Source organism: Microcaecilia unicolor, chromosome 8, assembly GCF_901765095.1.
Source record: "Microcaecilia unicolor chromosome 8, aMicUni1.1, whole genome shotgun sequence".
Classification (NCBI taxonomy): domain Eukaryota; kingdom Metazoa; phylum Chordata; class Amphibia; order Gymnophiona; family Siphonopidae; genus Microcaecilia; species Microcaecilia unicolor.
Window position 1 is genome coordinate 159,823,803 of NC_044038.1, and position 17,367 is coordinate 159,841,169.

At 47.1% G+C, this 17,367-nt stretch overlaps 1 protein-coding gene across 2 annotated transcripts in view; it reads left to right on the forward strand.

The window, feature by feature from the left end:
* Window positions 1-17,367, forward strand: part of CNOT8 (CCR4-NOT transcription complex subunit 8) — a 104,922-nt gene that overhangs the window by 19,033 nt on the left and 68,522 nt on the right. For both annotated transcript variants that reach the window (XM_030211886.1, XM_030211887.1), the window contains one exon: window positions 1,490-1,683. In XM_030211886.1, coding sequence (XP_030067746.1) covers window positions 1,490-1,683 — 194 coding nt within the window. The remainder of the gene's footprint in view (window positions 1-1,489; window positions 1,684-17,367) is intronic.

A 17,367-nucleotide genomic window follows, 5' to 3' on the forward strand; every position in this document is an offset into this window, starting at 1 on the left:
TGCTTTAGGTTCAGTAAGAATACGAGCTTAGAATTCAAAATGCACTTGCTTTTCTAGTGGTTTTTGGTTGTGATGAGCAACTGTGAAGATCTGTCGTCAAATGTTCAGTTTTCCCATGTGAGGAACTAAGTAGGTTTTCATTTAGAAGTTAATTTCAGTGGCTTAAATGTTCTTAATGAAACAGTTGCATGCGAGGGTGGTGATGAAAATCTTTGGATTGAGTTGTATTTTAGATTTGATTACTTGCCTTTCCAAATCTGATCACCATGAGTTACATATAGATACAGTAAATGTCTCCCTGCGCTAGAAGAATTACAATCACCCCCCCCCCCCCCCCCCCCGTTTACTAAGCCGCGCTAGCACTGACACAGCCCATTCACTTTGAACGGGCTGTGTCGGAATTCCCGTGCAGCAGCTGCTAGCACGGCTTAGTAAACAAGTTTTGAACTTAAAGTTCCCCAACCTAAAACACTGTTGCCCAGATAGGGAAAAACAAGGATTCTTATAGATTGCTACCTCAAGCACTGGAGTTAAATATCCATAATAGCCAATATCATCACAAGTTTGTAATAACCAACATGCATTAATATGTATTGAAAACAGTTTCCTTCTACTGCAGTTAAAGTTATTAAAGAACAACAAAGGGGCATTGGCATACATTACAAATTGCATCTCACAGCCGAAGCATAATTTAGGACCCTTACTAAGCCGTGCTGTAAGCACACTAACTTGTTAGCGCGCATCAATGCTAGAGACATAAGAATATATAGGTGTCTGTAGTGTTAGTGCGTCTACAGCGTGGCTTAGTAAACAGGGTCCTTCGTGTATTTGTGCGCATAGCTGTAACATAAACACCCAAATGAAGGAGTGCTTTTTGTTAAGGCATGCTTAAGGGGTTTAATGCATGCTAACAGTTAGTGTGCACTAAATACCACAGAGCCCATTATGTGCATTAAATCCACTAGCACTCCTTAGTAAAGGGACCCCAAAATGTTTTATCAGTTAAATATTGAACAGCAAATTCAGTTTAGGAAAGGAAGATGCTGATCTAGGTTTAAGTATTTTTCATTAAAAGAAAATATAGATATATAGAGAGATTAAGGGCAATTTTTTTTCATTTTTCTTCAGAGAAAAATAAATTATGTAGCTTTCATACTGGTAAATTACTGGTTAAATTTGATGGGTCTTAATGACGGTGGAAACTCTTTTGGGATCTTGTTAGGTACTTGTAACCTGGATTGGCCACTGCTGGAAACAGGATGCTGGGCTCAATGGACCCTTGGTCTGTCCCAGTATGGCGATGCTTCTGTTTATTACATTCTTGATATATCACCTTTCAATCAAAAATCAAAGCGGTGTACAAATTAAAAGCTTATGTACTTATTTAATAAATCAAGACCATGCTTAAGTAACTATGAGAGTTCTGCAGATTGCTGCATGAAATCTATTACTAACAGAAATGATTTCTTCTTTGCTTTTCATTATATAGGATACTGAATTTCCTGGAGTTGTGGTGAGGCCGATTGGTGAATTCCGCAGCACCATAGATTACCAGTACCAGCTCTTGCGCTGTAATGTTGACCTTTTGAAAATTATTCAACTTGGTTTAACTTTCATGAATGAAAAGGGGGAATATCCTCCCGGGACCAACACTTGGCAGTTCAACTTTAAATTCAATCTGACGTAAGTACTTCATAGAAGAAATGTTAGGAGCAGGGGTTTCTGTTTGCTGACACTCTGTCAGAGTACAGGATGCTGTTCACCTTCCCTCTCCTTGTAGAGGGGCCCTTTTAAAGGCGCATAAGAGCGTACGTGCATCCAGCACACGCCAAATCAGCATTACCACCCAGCTAATGCATGCCCTGGTTGGTAATTCCAAATTTGGTGCACACCGAAAACACACAGTAGAAAATTATTTTCTGTTTTTCTATCGCGGGGGCATCCCTGGCATTGGCAGTTGGCGCGCACTGGACGGTTACCATGTGGGTAACGCATGAGCCCTTACTGCTAAGTCAATGGGTGGTGTTAAGGACTCAGGCCATAAATAGATGCGCACTGGTTTTCATTTTGCTGTATGTCCATTTCCTTGCCACCCCCCTTTCTTAGTGTCATTCCGGAGAGGCCCAGAAAGATACTGATGGGTTGTGCACTTCTTCTAGCAGGTGGAGACTGAGAATACAGTATCTTTCTGGGCTGATCCGGAGGGACTAAAAAGCAAATTAGCAGGTAAGATCTGATTTTTTTTTTTCCCTTTTTCCAGATGTAGTGGAGAAATGGTCAAGCACGCGTCCAATACACATGCCCACACTACCGCAGGCCACTCTTTGGCACGCCTTTGTAAAAGTGCCCCATAATGAATTATAAGAGCAACAGGTTTTTTTTTCCATTCTTATTTCAGGTATTATTTTTCCAGGCTTTTTTCTTTTTTAAACTCGGACGATTTTGTTGTGTGTTACTCTTTAATGATTTAATACTATTTCCCTTGATTTTTTTATGAATGTTGTAATATTAATTTATTTTGACTTAAAAGAAACTTCACATCTATAAACATAAGTAGTTTCTTTTTGATTTAAAATATCAAATAATGAACTTCATTGGGAGAGAAAGTTCAGAATAATGTGCTTGGAAGAAAACATATTTCTTTGACAGGGTGGCATACTAATGCAGGGGGTGGGCAACCTGTGGCCCAAATACGGCCCGTCATTGAATTGTACATGGCCCACAAGACCAAGGGAAGTATACATAGAAAATGTCATTAACCAGATTTTGGCAATTTTAAATACTGTGTTTCATAAATAATTGCAGAATAGTCATTCTAGCAGTTTGTCTCATCAGTTTCAGTTCATTTTTTACTGATTTATCATAGGTCTATGGAACCCTTTGCATTTCCGGTTTCAACGTTACGTAATGTTGCAGCCCACTAGGAATAGTACTGATGTTCATGAGGCTCTTTGTGTTTACCCACCCCTGTACTAAGGGGTGAGCTGTATGCCTCAGTCTACAGTTGGTTCGTGCTTAGCAGAGCTAGTCCTGTAACTCAAATGATAGAATCCATGGCTCGGAGTTGAGGGTTGCAATGTCAAATCTTGGCACCGTTTGCAGAGTGAGCTGTATCTTTGTAGAGTTCTACAGGGGACATAGGAACATTAAACTAGCAGGAAAAACTGGATTTACCAAGTTTATTTAGAACTTTCTATCCCGCCTATGGGAAGAACCATGGAGGCAGCTTATAATCTAATTATTCAAAAGCTAGTCCATGATTAATATTGACAAGACAGGAGACAATAGGAAAGGAGGTAGAACTACAATAAAGATGGGAAAGAAGGGAGGGTTAAAACAAAAAGGTATGCACTTAATTAGTCCAAAATCACAGCAGAATCAATCACAAACCAGTTCAGAATGGAACCCTTAACATGTTGTTAAAGAAATTGGAGCTGACCCAGGCCCACCCCCCCCACCTGTTACACTTGTGGTGGTAAATGTGAGCCGTCCAAAACCCACTGTACCCACATGTAGGTGCCCCCCTTCACCCCTTAGGGCTATGGTAGTGGTGTACAGTTGTAGGGAGTGGGTTTTTTTTTTTTTTGGGGGGGGGGGGGGGTTGGTAAGCTCAGCATCAAAGATAAGGGAGCTATGCACCTCGGAACAATTTCTGAAGTCCACTGCAGTGCCCCCTAAGGTGCCAGGTTGGTGTCCTGGCATGTCAGGGGGGACCTGTAGGGTATGTTCTTCACAAGAGGTACTTAGCTGACAGAACACTACTAAATAGCAATATCCTGGACTCGTGTCTAGGGAAGCGTACCTCTTTATCCCAATGACAAGCTAGCTGTGCTGTGAAAAGGAACCATGCCACAGAAGAAATATATATATTATTTATTATGTAAAGAAAAATATATGTATAAAAATAGTTCTGCAGCAAAATGCCAAGCAAAATACAAGAACTTGCTATACAAAGAGATTATAACCAAAATACAGGTAATGACATATGATTATCCTAATAGACTAACTAAATGAGTGATTACACCACCAATTACAGTACTGATAGCATCAGAAGTTATACCACACGTCTTATGCAAAATACCGTAGCAGCTAAATTCACAGACCACAAGTCATGACATAACCCATCTGTCACAGAATAAAGACAAGGACTAATTATTCCCCTGGCCATAGGAATAAATCCTGATCTCACCCTGCAGTCTGTGGCAGACTTCCAAATGGTTCCGAAGCGGATTTCTCCTCTCGACTCGAGCTGAATTCTCAGCGAGTCTCTCAGTCCAGGAATAAGGTCCGAGATTTGAATTCTGGATGCAAATGGTACAGTCTTAGAATAAGGCCTGATATTGTAGCTGAGCAGGCCTTGTCAGTTGGTTACAAGGCACGCAGTTCACTGGTGTTAGGAAAATCAGTCTCTGGCTCTTTCGAGCGTTCTTTTCACCTGCTAATCCACCGGTCGTCTCCTTTCTTCAGTCCAAACGTTTTGGTATCCAAGGGTCAGATGATACCTGTGGACCAATCACATACGATGACATAATGTCCAGCCAGCTTCATGGTCAAGAAGCGAGCCTTTGTTCAATGGCATGTAAACTCCCTGTATGCTCAGATACTCCTGGAGCCCTGTGTTTCTCTCCTACAATCTTCCCAGGAGATAGCAGCCAGTTTGCAACACAGAATATGTCCTTGGATGAAGTCATTGTGCAATGCTCAGCACTAATGTTCCTTTGTAACCAAGCTGGTTTCTGATGGTTGCAGATGTATTCAGGTCATTGGCTGAAGAATCCATATTGTAAAAAGAATGGTCCCTGGGAACACCCTACATACAGGTGCCATCTGAGTGCATGTTCCAGTGGACTTTTAGGAGTTAAATACAGAAAATATTTTATGAAATAGCTTCCATGTTGTTAAGCAGTTGACAGAAGCTGGATTAATTGCTGGTGCGGTATCCATAAATGTATATATTTTATAAATGGCATCATTTACATTTTGGAAAAGATTGCGTGTGGTGTGATATAGTTCCATTGTGCAGATATCCTGCAATGTACTGTACTGCTAATATTAGTCTGAGAGAGAGCTTAAAAGCAGGACTTCAGCCTTCTGTGATAAGGGCTGCAAAATCTAGCCCTCACAGTAGATTCCTTATTTCCTCTGCAATTGTCATGAGAAACTCTGGAGGCCAGGTGGAAATGAAAGCAGTGTGGCGGTAAAAATGCACCTCTCTTTTCTCTATCCTGGCTTGGCTGTAGAAAAAGGAAAGCAATATATTGTCTCAGGCTACATCTTCTGTTGCAAAAGGTCAATATTGTGTGTTCAATTGCCCAGGATGCGGAGTGTGTGGGATACATGAGCAAAAGAAGGGATATTGGAAATAGGGGTTATGAGAGTGGATCCTCCCTCCCTGATCCAGGATACCCTTCTCAGTTTTCTTCCCTTCTGCTCCCTGTCCTCGTGACATTCACTCCATATGCTGCCCGAAGTTCCTCCTTTCTGAGGTCCTTTCTCCTGTTTCTTCCTCCTAAGATTCCTTACGTCTAAGCCAGCAATCTTTAAAATCTCTTCCCATTGCCCCCCCCCCCCCCCCCCAAAAAAAAGAAGACTCAAATAGTTAAGTGGAAACACAAGAAATGTCATTGATGTTAATTTGTATAAAGTAAAATATAAATTCCATTTCATCAAGCAGATCAATCCATAGACTGGTGGGTTGTGTCCATCTACCAGCAGGTGGAGATAGAGAGCAATCTTTTGCCTCCCTATATGTGGTCATGTGCTGCCGGAAACTCCCCAGTATGTTCTCTATCTCAGCAGGTGTGTGGTCACACAGCAGCAGCAGCTCTGGCTAGGTCTCCAAGCCTAATTGTTTAGGTTTTGTTGAGTACCTGGGGTTGAGGGCTCTTCGTGAGCAAGTGTAAACCTGGTGGTGCCAGGTCCCTCCTTTTCTCGCCACTCCCGCTGGCTCCGTTTTTCAAAAAAACCCCAAAAAACAGAAAAATAGACGTCTTTGAGAGAAAAACGTCTTTTGTTTGCAGCTGCTCACTGGGACTCCAAATCGTTGCAGCTCGGAGTGAGAAGCAGGTAATTTTACCTTTTTACTAGCAGGCAGGGGGTTCCCCGAACGGTCTCCACGTGGCTAATGGTGTCGGATGGTAAGGGTGCGAAGAGACGCTCCCCAGAACGCGCGTCTAGCGGGGAAGCGGGGGGTCCGAAGGCAGAGTCACCTTTTTTGGGCGCCTTTTCGGAGTCAGGAGAGTTCCCCGGGTTTTTCTCCGGTGCGGCGGTTTTTTCCCGCCTTAGGCGCCCATCCCCCGCTGGCTGCCCTCCTGGTTGTGGCCGGCCATGCTGCTTGGACGGCTTCTTCTTGGGCCGCCCTCGAGGTGGGAGACGCTAATAGTGTGGTCGCCCTTGACTCGGGTGACGGTAAAAAGTCGGCAAAATTAAAGCGCCATTCTTCCCGCGCGGATCCGCAGAGTGTCGCGACAGACCCCATTTTGGATGAGCAGCGCGCCTCTCCCCCGCTCTTGGGAGAGCAGGTTAAGAGTGCTTCTAGGGCCGTGGCCCAGGCTGCAGAAATGCACAGATTGGGGTGTTTCTCCCCTGCGTTCATTTTGCTGCTGCATCAGGCTTTTCTTATGCAAAGCGCTGCCCCTGCTCCCCTGTCTGATAAGGGTGGTGAGGCTTCTATGATCAAACGCCCTCGGGTGGATCTCCAGGCCCTAGGGGACTCTGTCTCCTCTGATGTGGATGAGGGCAGCGTGTCTGAGTTCTCCCAGAGGTCCTTAGCGGATTCTATGGAGGAGACTGATCCTCGGATGGAGCGGATGACCCCTCTGCAGCACGGCTTTTTCGCTCAGAGGATTTGCCCAACCTGTTAGTGCAGGCCATGAGCATTTAAAAAATTTCCTCTCCGGAGGAAGGCCCTCTCTCAGCCTCAGCTGGCTGTACCATTATGCTGGGAACTAAGTGCCCGCCTAGAACCTTCCACGTTCATGAAGCCATGCTGACTAATTTCGGCTCAATGGGATACCCCTGAAGTGAGCCTTAAAGTAGCCAGGGCCATGTCCCGTCTGTACCCTCTGCCTGAGGGTGAACGGGAGGCCTTTCTCTGGCCTACAGTGGACTCTTTAATCACTGCGGTGACTAAGAGGACGGCTCTGCCGGTGGAAGGTGGCACTGCCCTGAAGGACGCTCAGGACAGGAGATTGGAGGCGGCCTTAAAGTCGGCCTTTGAGGCGGCCACCCTGAGTTTGCAAGCCTCGGTTTGCGGCTCCTACGTGGCCAGGGCATGCCTGACCGTTTTGCAGCGGACTTCCCCCTCGGATTAGTCCTTGAGGGCGGATTGGCCGGCCCTGGAGTCGGGCTTGGCCTACTTAGCAGACTTGCTGTACGACGTCTTGAGAGCCTCGGCTAAAGGTATGGCTCAGACAGTCTCGGCTTGGCGGTGGCTATGGCTTAAACACTGGTCGGCTGACCATGCCTCAAAATCTCGCTTAGCCAAGTTGCCTTTTAAAGGCAAGCTGTTCTTTGGGGACGAGCTGGACAAGATTGTGACGGAGCTCGGCACGTCGAAGGGCAAGAGGTTGCCGGAGGTCAGGGCACAGGCCGGCAGTGCTCGCCTTGGTTCAACCAAGGGCCAATTTCAGGAAGCCCGCCGGTATCGCCCGGGCAAGTCGACCTCCTCTTCCTCCTCTTCCTTCAAGCGGAACTTCTCCCCCAAGCAGCATTCCTTTCGCAGGGACCGCCATCGCGGAGGTTCGTCCTCCGTCAGGGTCTCGTACCCAATGACGGGGCCATGGTCCATGGCCCAGTGCAGATAGGAGGAAGGCTATTCTCGTTTCTGGGAGAGTGGACCAGGGTAACTTCAGACGCTTGGGTTCTGGAAGTCATCAGAGACTGCCACAAGTTGGAGTTCTGCTGGCCCTTGAGAAACTGGTTCGTAAACTCTCCCTGCAAGTCTCCAGTCAAAGCAGCGGCAGTGCAGCAGACTTTAGACAACCTGATCTGCCTGGGCGCGGTGGTCCCAGTGCCAGTAGGTCAACTTGGCAAGGGACGTTACTCCATTTACTTTGTGGTGCCAAAGAAGGGAGGTTCTGTTCGGGCTATTCTCGACCTCAAGGGAGTCAATCGGGCCTTGAAAATACGGCACTTCCGGATGGAGACTCTCTGCTCCGTAACAGCTACGGTGAAAAAAGGAGAATTCCTGGAATCCTTGGACATCAAGGATGCTTACTTACATATTCCCATCTGGCCGCCTCACCAGCGCTTCCTGCGCTTTGCAGTCCTGGGCCGACACTTCCAGTTCAGAGCCCTCCCGTTCGGGTTGGCTACTGCTCCGCGGACCTTCTCCAAAGTAATGGTGGTCATCGCGGCTTTCCTCCGCAAGGAAGGAGTGCAAGTCCATCCCTATCTGGACGACTGGCTGATCCAAGCCCCCTCTTATGCAGAGTGTGGGAGAGCTACGGACAGGGTTTTTGCTCTTCTGAGCTCCCTGGGATGGATCGTCAACGGAGAAAAGTCAGCTGCGCCCGACTCCGTCCCTGGAGTATCTGGGAGTTTGATTCGACACCCAAGTGGGCAGAGTGTTCCTGCTGGACAGCTGGAGCGTCAAGCTTCGGGCCCAGGTGGACCAGTTCCTAGCATCCTCGACTCTTCGGGCTTGGGACTATGTGCAGCTGTTGGGCTCCATGACGACCACAATGGAGTTAGTGCCCTGGGCCAGGGCCCATATGAGACCACTACAGCACTCTCTTCTGCGGCTCCAGTTTCGAAGGATTGCACTGTATGCCTTCCCTTGGAGCCAGCGGTGCGTAAGGCGCTGAGTTGGTGGCTGAGGCCAGACAAGCTGTCCGCAGGAATGCCTCTCACGACCCCGGAGTGGGTTGTCGTCACGACGGACGCCTGTTTGACGGGCTGGGGAGCCCACTGCCTGGAAAGGACAGCGTAGGGGCTCTGGTCCTCTGCAGAGGCGAAGTGGTCTATCAACCTCCTGGAACTCCGAGCCATTCGGTTGGCGGTTCTAGAGTTTCTCCCGGTCCTGGGGCTGAGGCCAGTACGGGTCCTGTCGGACAATGCCACGGCTGTGGCCTATGTCAATCGCCAGGGAGGTACCAAGAGCGTCCCTCTAGCCAAGGAGGCCATGAAGCTATGCCTGTGGGCGGAAGCGAATCTGGAACAGCTGTCGGTGGCCCACATTGCGGGAGTCATGAATGTCAAGGCGGACTTTCTCAGTCGTCATACTTTGGATCCCGGAGAGTGGCAGCTGTCTGCTCGGGCGTTCTTGGACATCAAGAAGCGTTGGGGCCAGCCGAGCCTGGATCTGATGGTGTCCTCTGCCAATTGCCAAGTACCGCGTTTTTTCAGCAGAGGACGGGACCCTTGATCTCGGAGTCGATGCTCTTCTCCAGCAGTGTTCCCGCCCTGGCCCCTGATGGGCAGAGTTCTAGGCTGGGTGGCAAAGCATCCGGGCCGGGCGATCCTGGTGGGTCCGGATTGGCCCAGACGTCCCTGGTATGCGGACTAAATCAGGCTTTCAGTGGACGGCCCTCTGAGACTGCCAGCGGAGCGGGGCCTCTTGCATCAGGGTCCCGTGGTGATGGAGGATCCTCCCCCTTTGGTCTTACGGCCTGGCTCTTGAGCGGAAGTGGCTGAGGAAGAAGGGCTTCTCAGACAAGGTCATCACCACTATGCTGAGAGCGAGGAAGCGCTCTACTTCTACTGCTTAAGCCAGGGTTTGGCGTACCTTTGCATCGTGGTGCGAGGCAGGCTCTCTATCGCCCTTCACTGCTCCAATATCTTCAGTGTTGGCATTCCTGCAAGAGGGTCTGCAGAAAGGCCTGTCGCTCAGTTCGCTGAAAGTCCTGGTGGCGGTTCTAGCTTGCTTCAGGAGCTGTTTGAAGGGTGCTTCCTTGGCTTCGCAGCCAGACGTGCGCTTCCTCAAAGGAGTTAAATCACCTGCGCCCTCCTCTGCACTCGATAGTGCCTACGTAGAATCTCAATCTGGTGCTACGGGCCTTGCAGAAACCGCCCTTTGAGCCCTTGTCATCGCTGAAGGACCTGACGTTGAAAGCGGTCTTTTTGGTGGCTATCACTTCAGCCAGAAGAGTTTCCGAGCTCCAGGCACTCTCGTGTCGAGAGCCATTCCTGCGGTTCACTGAGGCAGGAGTGTCGATTCGCCCAGTGCCTTCCTTTCTGCCCAACATTGTTTCTCGCTTCCATGTGACTCAGCAGCTTTGCCTATCCTCCTCTCATAGGGAAGATTACCCAGAGGAGTACCCTGCTCTCAAATGTCTGGATGTGAGACGAGTCGTCATCAGATACTTGGAAGTGACCAATGACTTCCGGAAGTCGGATCACCTGTTCGTGCTGTTCGCAGGCCCTCGTAAGGGTCTGCAGGCATCTAAGCCTACTGTGGCACGTTGGGTCAAGGAGACGATTGCGGCAGCTTATGTGGCTTCAGGGAAGCTTCCGCCTATTCAGCTGAAGGCGCACTCTACTAGAGCACAGGTGGCATCGATGGCAGAGTCCAGATCCGTTTCCTTGGAAGAGATTTGTCGAGCGGCAACTTGGGTGTGGGCTCATACCTTCTCACTACATTACTGCTTGGATGTGGCTGCTCGGGCCGAGGCCCAGTTTGGAGCTTCAGTGTTGTGTTCAGGGATTTCCATGTCCCGCCCTGGGTGAGTACTGCTTCGGTACATCCCACCAGTCTATGGATTGATCTGCTTGGTGAAATGGAAGGTAAAATTATGTATCATACCTGATAATTTTCTTTCCATTAATCATAGCAGATCAATCCATAGCCCCGCCCAGACATCTGTATTGTTTTTGTTCTGGTTATATTTCAGGTTCAAGTTTAATCTTCAGTTCCTGTTCAGGAGGACTTCGTGTTCAAGTTCTTCCAATTGGATTTTCCTTGAGTTGAAACGATTTTGTGTTACAGTGAGCTGCTGCTTCCTCTCCTCCCGTTTCGACGGTGGCTGGATTGATACCTAAATTATGCCGGTGCTCCCTGCTTCGTGCGGCAGTAGGATAGCTTTGTATTCCTCCCGCTTCGGCAGTGTTTGGGTAAGCCAGCTCCTCCCGCAGTTGCGGTAGCAGGATAAGCCAGATCCCCCCCGCATCGGCGGGTGTGGTGTCCCTCCCCCGCTTCGCGGGGATGAGCTGGACGGATTCCTCTCCCCCGCTTCGGCGGTGGGGAGCTGGGCAGAGTGTCCCTTTGTGGGTGTAATTCTCTAAGTGCTGAGTCCTGCGGATGGAGCTTTGATATCGAAATACTGAGGAGTTTCCGGCAGCACATGACCACATATAGGGAGGCAAAAGATTGCTCTCTATTTCCACCTGCTGGTAGATGGACACAACCCACCAGTCTATGGCTTGATCTGCTATGATTAATGGAAAGAAAATTATCAGGTATGATACATAATTTTACCTTATTTTATTATGCACATTTATGTAAGTGCCAGAAAAATGCTGAGAATTTTAGAAACTTTGCCATAATGTCTTCTAACTACTGCTTCTGAATTTACCCTGTAGTTATTTTAAAAGCATTTACTCAAGTACCTCAGATACATGATTAAATGGTGTTTTAAGAAAGCTGTTATTTACATGTGGAGATCTGCACGTCTGTCCACCATTTTAACAATTGGAATGCGTGTATGTGAGAGAATGTTTGCACTAGCTCAGAGGCACGGACAGATTTTTTTAAAAAAGTGCTTATTTCAGCCAGGGCTTTACACAAGGGATTAAGGAATTAATTCTTGATAATCCCCTGTCATTTATTTACTTACTACTACTACTTAACATTTCTAGAGCGCTACTAGGGTTACACAGCGCTGTACAAATTGACAAAGAAGGACGGTCCCTGCTCAAAGGAGCTTACAATCTAGAGGACGAAATGTCAAGTTGGGGCAGTCTAGATTTCCTGAGTAGAGGTGTAGTGGTTAGGTGCCGAAGGCGACATTGAAGAGGTGGGCTTTGAGCAATGATTTGAAGATGGGCAGGGAGGGGGCCTGGCGTATGGGCTCAGGGAGTTTGTTCGACGCATGGGGTGAGGCGAGGCAGAAAGGGCGGAGCCTGGAGTTGGCGGTGGTGGAGACGGGTACTGAAAGGAGGGATTTGTCTTGAGAGCGGAGGTTACGGGTAGGAGCGCGAGATGAGGGTAGAGAGGTAAGGAGGGGCTGCAGATCGAGTGCATTTGTAGGTTAGTAGGAGAACCTTGAACTGTATGCGGTACCTGATCGGAAGCCAGTGAAGTGACTTGAGGAGAGGGGTGATATGAGTATTTTGGTCCAGGCGGAAGATAAGACGTGCAGCAGAGTTCTGAACGGACTGAAGGGGGGTAGCTAAGTGGGAGACCAGTGAGGGGTAGGTTGCAGTAGTCAAGGCGAGAGGTAATGAGAGAGTGGATGAGAGTTCGGGTGGTGTGCTCAGAGAGGAAAGGGCGAATTTTGCTAATGTTATAAAGGAAGAAGCGACAGGTCTTGGCTATCTGCTGGATATGCGCAGAGAAGGAGAGGGAGGAGTCGAAGATGACACCGAGGTTGCGGGCAGATGAGACGGGGACGATAAGGGTGTTATCAACTGAGATGGAGAGGAGAGGTGGGTTTGGGTGGGAAGACAAGAAATTTGGTCTTGGCCATGTTCAGTTTCAGGTGGCGGTTGGACATCCAGGCAGCAATGTCGGACAAGCAGGCCGATATTTTGGCCTGGGTTTCTGCAGTGATGTCTGGTGTGGAGAGAGAAAGCTGGGTGTTATCAGCATAAAGATGATAGTGGAAGCCATGAGATGAGATCAGGGAGCCCAGGGAAGAGGTGTAGATTGAAAAAAAGAAGGGGTCCAAAGACAGATCCCTGAGGGACTCCAACAGAGAGCGGAATAGGGGTGGAGGACGAACCATGAGAGTGAAGGTACGATGGGAGAGATAAGAGGAGAACCAGGAGAGGACAGAGCCCTGGAACCCAAAAGAGGACAGTGTGCCAAGAAGTAAGTTGTGATTGACAGTGTCAAAAGCGGCGGATAGGTCGAGGAGGATGAGGATTGAATAGTGACCTTTGGATTTGGCGAGGAACAGGTCATTGCAGACTTTAGATAGTGCCGCTTCTGTCGAGTGTAGGGGGGGCGAAAGCCGGATTGAAGCGGATCGAGGATGGCATGAGAGGAGAGAAAATCAAGGCAACGGCTGTGAACGGCGCGTTCAAGTATCTTGGAGAGGAAGGGTAGGAGGGAAATGGGGCTGTAGTTGAAGGGACAGGTAGGGTCAAGTGATGGTTTTTTGAGGAGTGGTGTGACTACCGCATGCTTGAAGGTGTCCGGGACAGTTGCAGTAGAGAGAGAGAGGTTGAGGATATGACAGATTGGGGGGGGGGGGGGGGTGATAGTAGGAGAGATGGTGTTAAGTAAGTTGGTGGGGATGGGGTCTGAGGAACAGGTGGTGCATTTCGAGGAGGAGAGAAGATGGGCGGTTTCCTCTTCGGTGATATCAGGAAAAGGAGAAGGAGGCCTGGGTTGGTTGGTTGAGGGAGAGGGTTATAGGATGAAGAGGAGGAGAAGGTTTAGTGGTGAATCCAGAATGAGAATAAAAACTTGTGACCTTGCCACTTAATTGACAGCACTTATAGATTTGTAAAATGGAATGTTTACATATGGAAGTTGCAAAATTGCTTTTTCAGTAGCCAGGCTTATGCTGCTCATTTTGCGCCTGCTGAGTGTGCTGGCAAATACATGTGCATTCCCTACCCATCCTTATATATCGTCATATGCCTCCAGCTTCTCCTTCATAGGCACCCAACTCTGGAATGCACTACCAAAGGGAAATGGGACTTGATATACCGCCTTTCTGAGGTTTTTTGCAACTACATTCAAAGTGGTTTACACATATTCAGGTACTTATTTTGTACCAGGGGCAATGGAGGATTAAGTGACTTACCCAGAGTCACAAGGAGCTACAGTGGGAATTGAACTCAGTTCCCCGGGATCAAAGTCCATTGCACTAACCACTAGGCTACTCCTCCACACAAAGAACCCGAAACTCGCGAACAACTACCTCAACTGCTGGAAAAACCTAAAAACACATCTTTTCAGGAAGTTCCTCCCCTCTGCGACTTCATAACTTCTTAACCATTGAAAATACCCAAAATAACCTCAGAAATGGAAAACGATGCATACCTCACTCCCACAAATACTACCTATTCCTCCCATAAGTACATAAGTATTGCCATAGTGGGACCGACCAAAGGTCCATCAAGCCCAACATCCTGTTTCCAACAGTGGCCAATCCAGGTCACAAATACCTTTCAAGATCCCAAAAAAGTACAAAACATTTTTTGCTGCTTATCCCAGAAATAAGCAGTGGATTTTCCCCAAGTCCATTTTAATAATGGTCTATGGACTTTTCCTTTAGGAAGCCATTCAAACCTTTTTTAAACCCCGCTAAGCTAACCACCTTTACCACATTCTCTGGCAATAAATTCCAGAGTTTGAGTGAAGAAAAATTTTCTCCAATTGGTTTTAAATTTACTACTTTGTAGCTTCATTGTATAACCCCAGTATTTTTGGAAAGAGTAAACAGATGCTTCATGTCTACCCTTTCCACTCCACTCATTATTTTATAGACCGCTGAAGAGCCCTAGCCGCTTTAGCCTTTCCTCATAGGGAAGTTGTCCCATCCCCTTTTTCATTTTTGTCGCCCTTCTCTGCACCTTTTCTAATTCCACTATATCTTTTTTGAGATGCGGTGATCAGAATTGAACACAATATTCTAGGTGCGGTCGCACCATTGAGTGATACAAAGGCATTATGACGTCCTTGTAAACGCAATCCATTCTACTTCTGATCATTGACATTAAGTAATTTCACATCAACTAACTGATATTCTGTAATCTCTCTGTTGTAATATGTAAGCCACATTGAACCTACCAAAGGGTGGGAAAATGTGGGATACAAATGCAATAAATATATGCTGCATATTTTACAAAAGGCTCTGTATTCAGCTCTTATTGGCTTGATCTGTTGGAATATAAATATATTTGTACCCTTTTCCCAATTGAGCTAATTTTCCCTGACAAAGACAAGGATTCCAAAATAACACTTGATGCTAGTCATGTAACTCGGTTCTTCTGAAGAAGCTTAAATTGCACTTTCTTTAGCGTCCCTCCGACGGACCAGGATTGCTGATGGGTTGTGCTCGCCTACCAGCAGGTGGAGACTGAGAAAAACTCTGACTCTAGAGAGCCAATAGGAGCCCTGGCCATGTGACCTTAGCCCCAGTATTTTCTCAGTCTCCCAGCAGGTAGGAAGCGAGCCCATTAGTCTCTCTCTTTCTCTTTTAGAGGTTTACAATAAGAACAACATTGCTACCTCTTCTTCTGTGCCTAGGAATTCTCTGTTAGACGCTGGTCAGGTAGGGACTTCTTTTCCCTTTCTTTCTTTTACAGCCTCTGGGGGTGTCAAACTTGGATGTCTCCGGGTCCCTCCCCCCTTCCTCCCCATCTCCCATACGTAGCTGGGAAGGACTACCTTTGTTTAGAAAGGTGTATGTCTTTGGGAGAGGCAGCCACTATAGAAAGTTAAATCTTATAAGCATTTAAGGAGCAAGCTACATCCCCCGGCTTCTAACGAGCAGACAGCTATGTGTTGTTCTATTACTCTTCAGCGGAGTTTTCCCCCATTACTTTAACGAGCAGGCAGCTCTGGTTGCTGTTTTAGGTGTCTATTTTATCTAGCTGGTTAAAAAAAAAAAAAAAGACAGGCAGCAGTAATTTGGAGGAGTTTAGGTGTAAAAAAAAAAAAAAATTAAAGACAACTTGTCCCCACTGACTGAATGAGCAGACAGCTCCGTTTGATTGCATGGGAATGCTGTGAGTCAGCTGTGTAAAAAAAAAAAAAAAAAAGAGTAAGCAGCAGCATTTTGTTTTCAGCCCTCTTTGAGTTGAGCTGTATTTTATTTAGCACTGCCGTTTGTGTTCTTCCCTAAGCGGTTTGTTCGGCGGAGCAGGGCTTAAAAAAAAAAAAAAAAAAAAAGAGATTTTGGCGCGAATCGGGTACGCGCGTGCACGCGCACGCGCATTACCGTCATGTCCGAGAAGCTGAGACGCGCTGTATGCCAGCGTCGGGGATCTCCTCTTCCGGCTCCTGTAAATATTGTGCGCCGCTGGGGGGTGCGTCGGGACTTTCTTTTTCGCCGTCTTCGGGCCGTTTGGGGCTGATCTTTCTCAGGAGTCGCCTATGTTCTTTAGGGGGGTCATTTCTTTGCTTTTTATGTTTTTAATGTTGAGTAGCTGGTTGCTGTAGCCTAATAGTCAGCACTACAGTCTCTGAAGCTGCTACTACTACTATTTATCATTTCTAAAGCGCTACTAGAAAAACGCAGCGCTGTACACTTGAATATGAAGAGACAGTCCCTGCTCCTCAGATCTTACAATCTCATTAGGTCAGACAGAACAAACAAGAGATAAGGAGATTTTAAAGTGAGCAGGTTTAAAATAAGGGTCCTGAACAGAGTGAATAAGGGTTAGGAGTTAAAAGCAGCATCAAAAGGTGGGCTACAGAACTGGGTGCAGGTCCCAGTTTTAGTAATTTATTTCTCTTTCTGGGACTCCTGTATGTCTGTGTCCCACTATATATGCATTACTTGGCCAGCCTGTTTGATGTTTGTTTCTTTATAATCTCAGGTGGCGTTTGTCTGTGGGCTAGGAGCCAACTTTTCAAAATTATTGGGGGTGCTAAGTCCAATGAAAATGACCCCTCCCTGGACATATACATGAGTTTTTCTCAATATCGGGGGTGCTCAAGCACCCACAGAGTCGGCTCCAATGTGACTGTGGGAAGGTAGTTCACAGTTGTGTTTTTTTTGTTATAGCATTTTTCGAAAGGTTGCTTTCCATACCAGGATATTTCCTATATGTTAGCTATACGTTTGTTCTTCCACAGGCATGGGGGCAGTAAGGATGTTATCATAGGTACATGCCACTCTCACCTGTTTAACTTTGTGTCATGAAATCATAGTTGCAGGCTACTCTTACATGACAGTCATCTTCTTATTTCCTCTGTCCAGGAGTTCTTGCGGTTTTATTTTTAGATGGTTATGCTTTTCATTTCGCCTCCTTTCTCTATCGCTCTCACGGCAAGGCATGTGAAGTAGGGGTCTCCCTACATAGACTCTTGGATCTTAGACCATTTTCTCTCTTGATTCTTCCGAATGCAATTTTAATTTCTAGTTCCTAAGAATGGATCTCCCTTCCTCCTATTTGGAATCTCACTGCCGTCATGCGCACTCTCAATGTCTCAAATCTTTATCACAAGAACCTAGTTCCTAAGAAGGAATTTTCCTTCCTCCTATTTCAATTCTAAATGCTGTCAAGAGCGCTCTCAAAGTCTCAAGT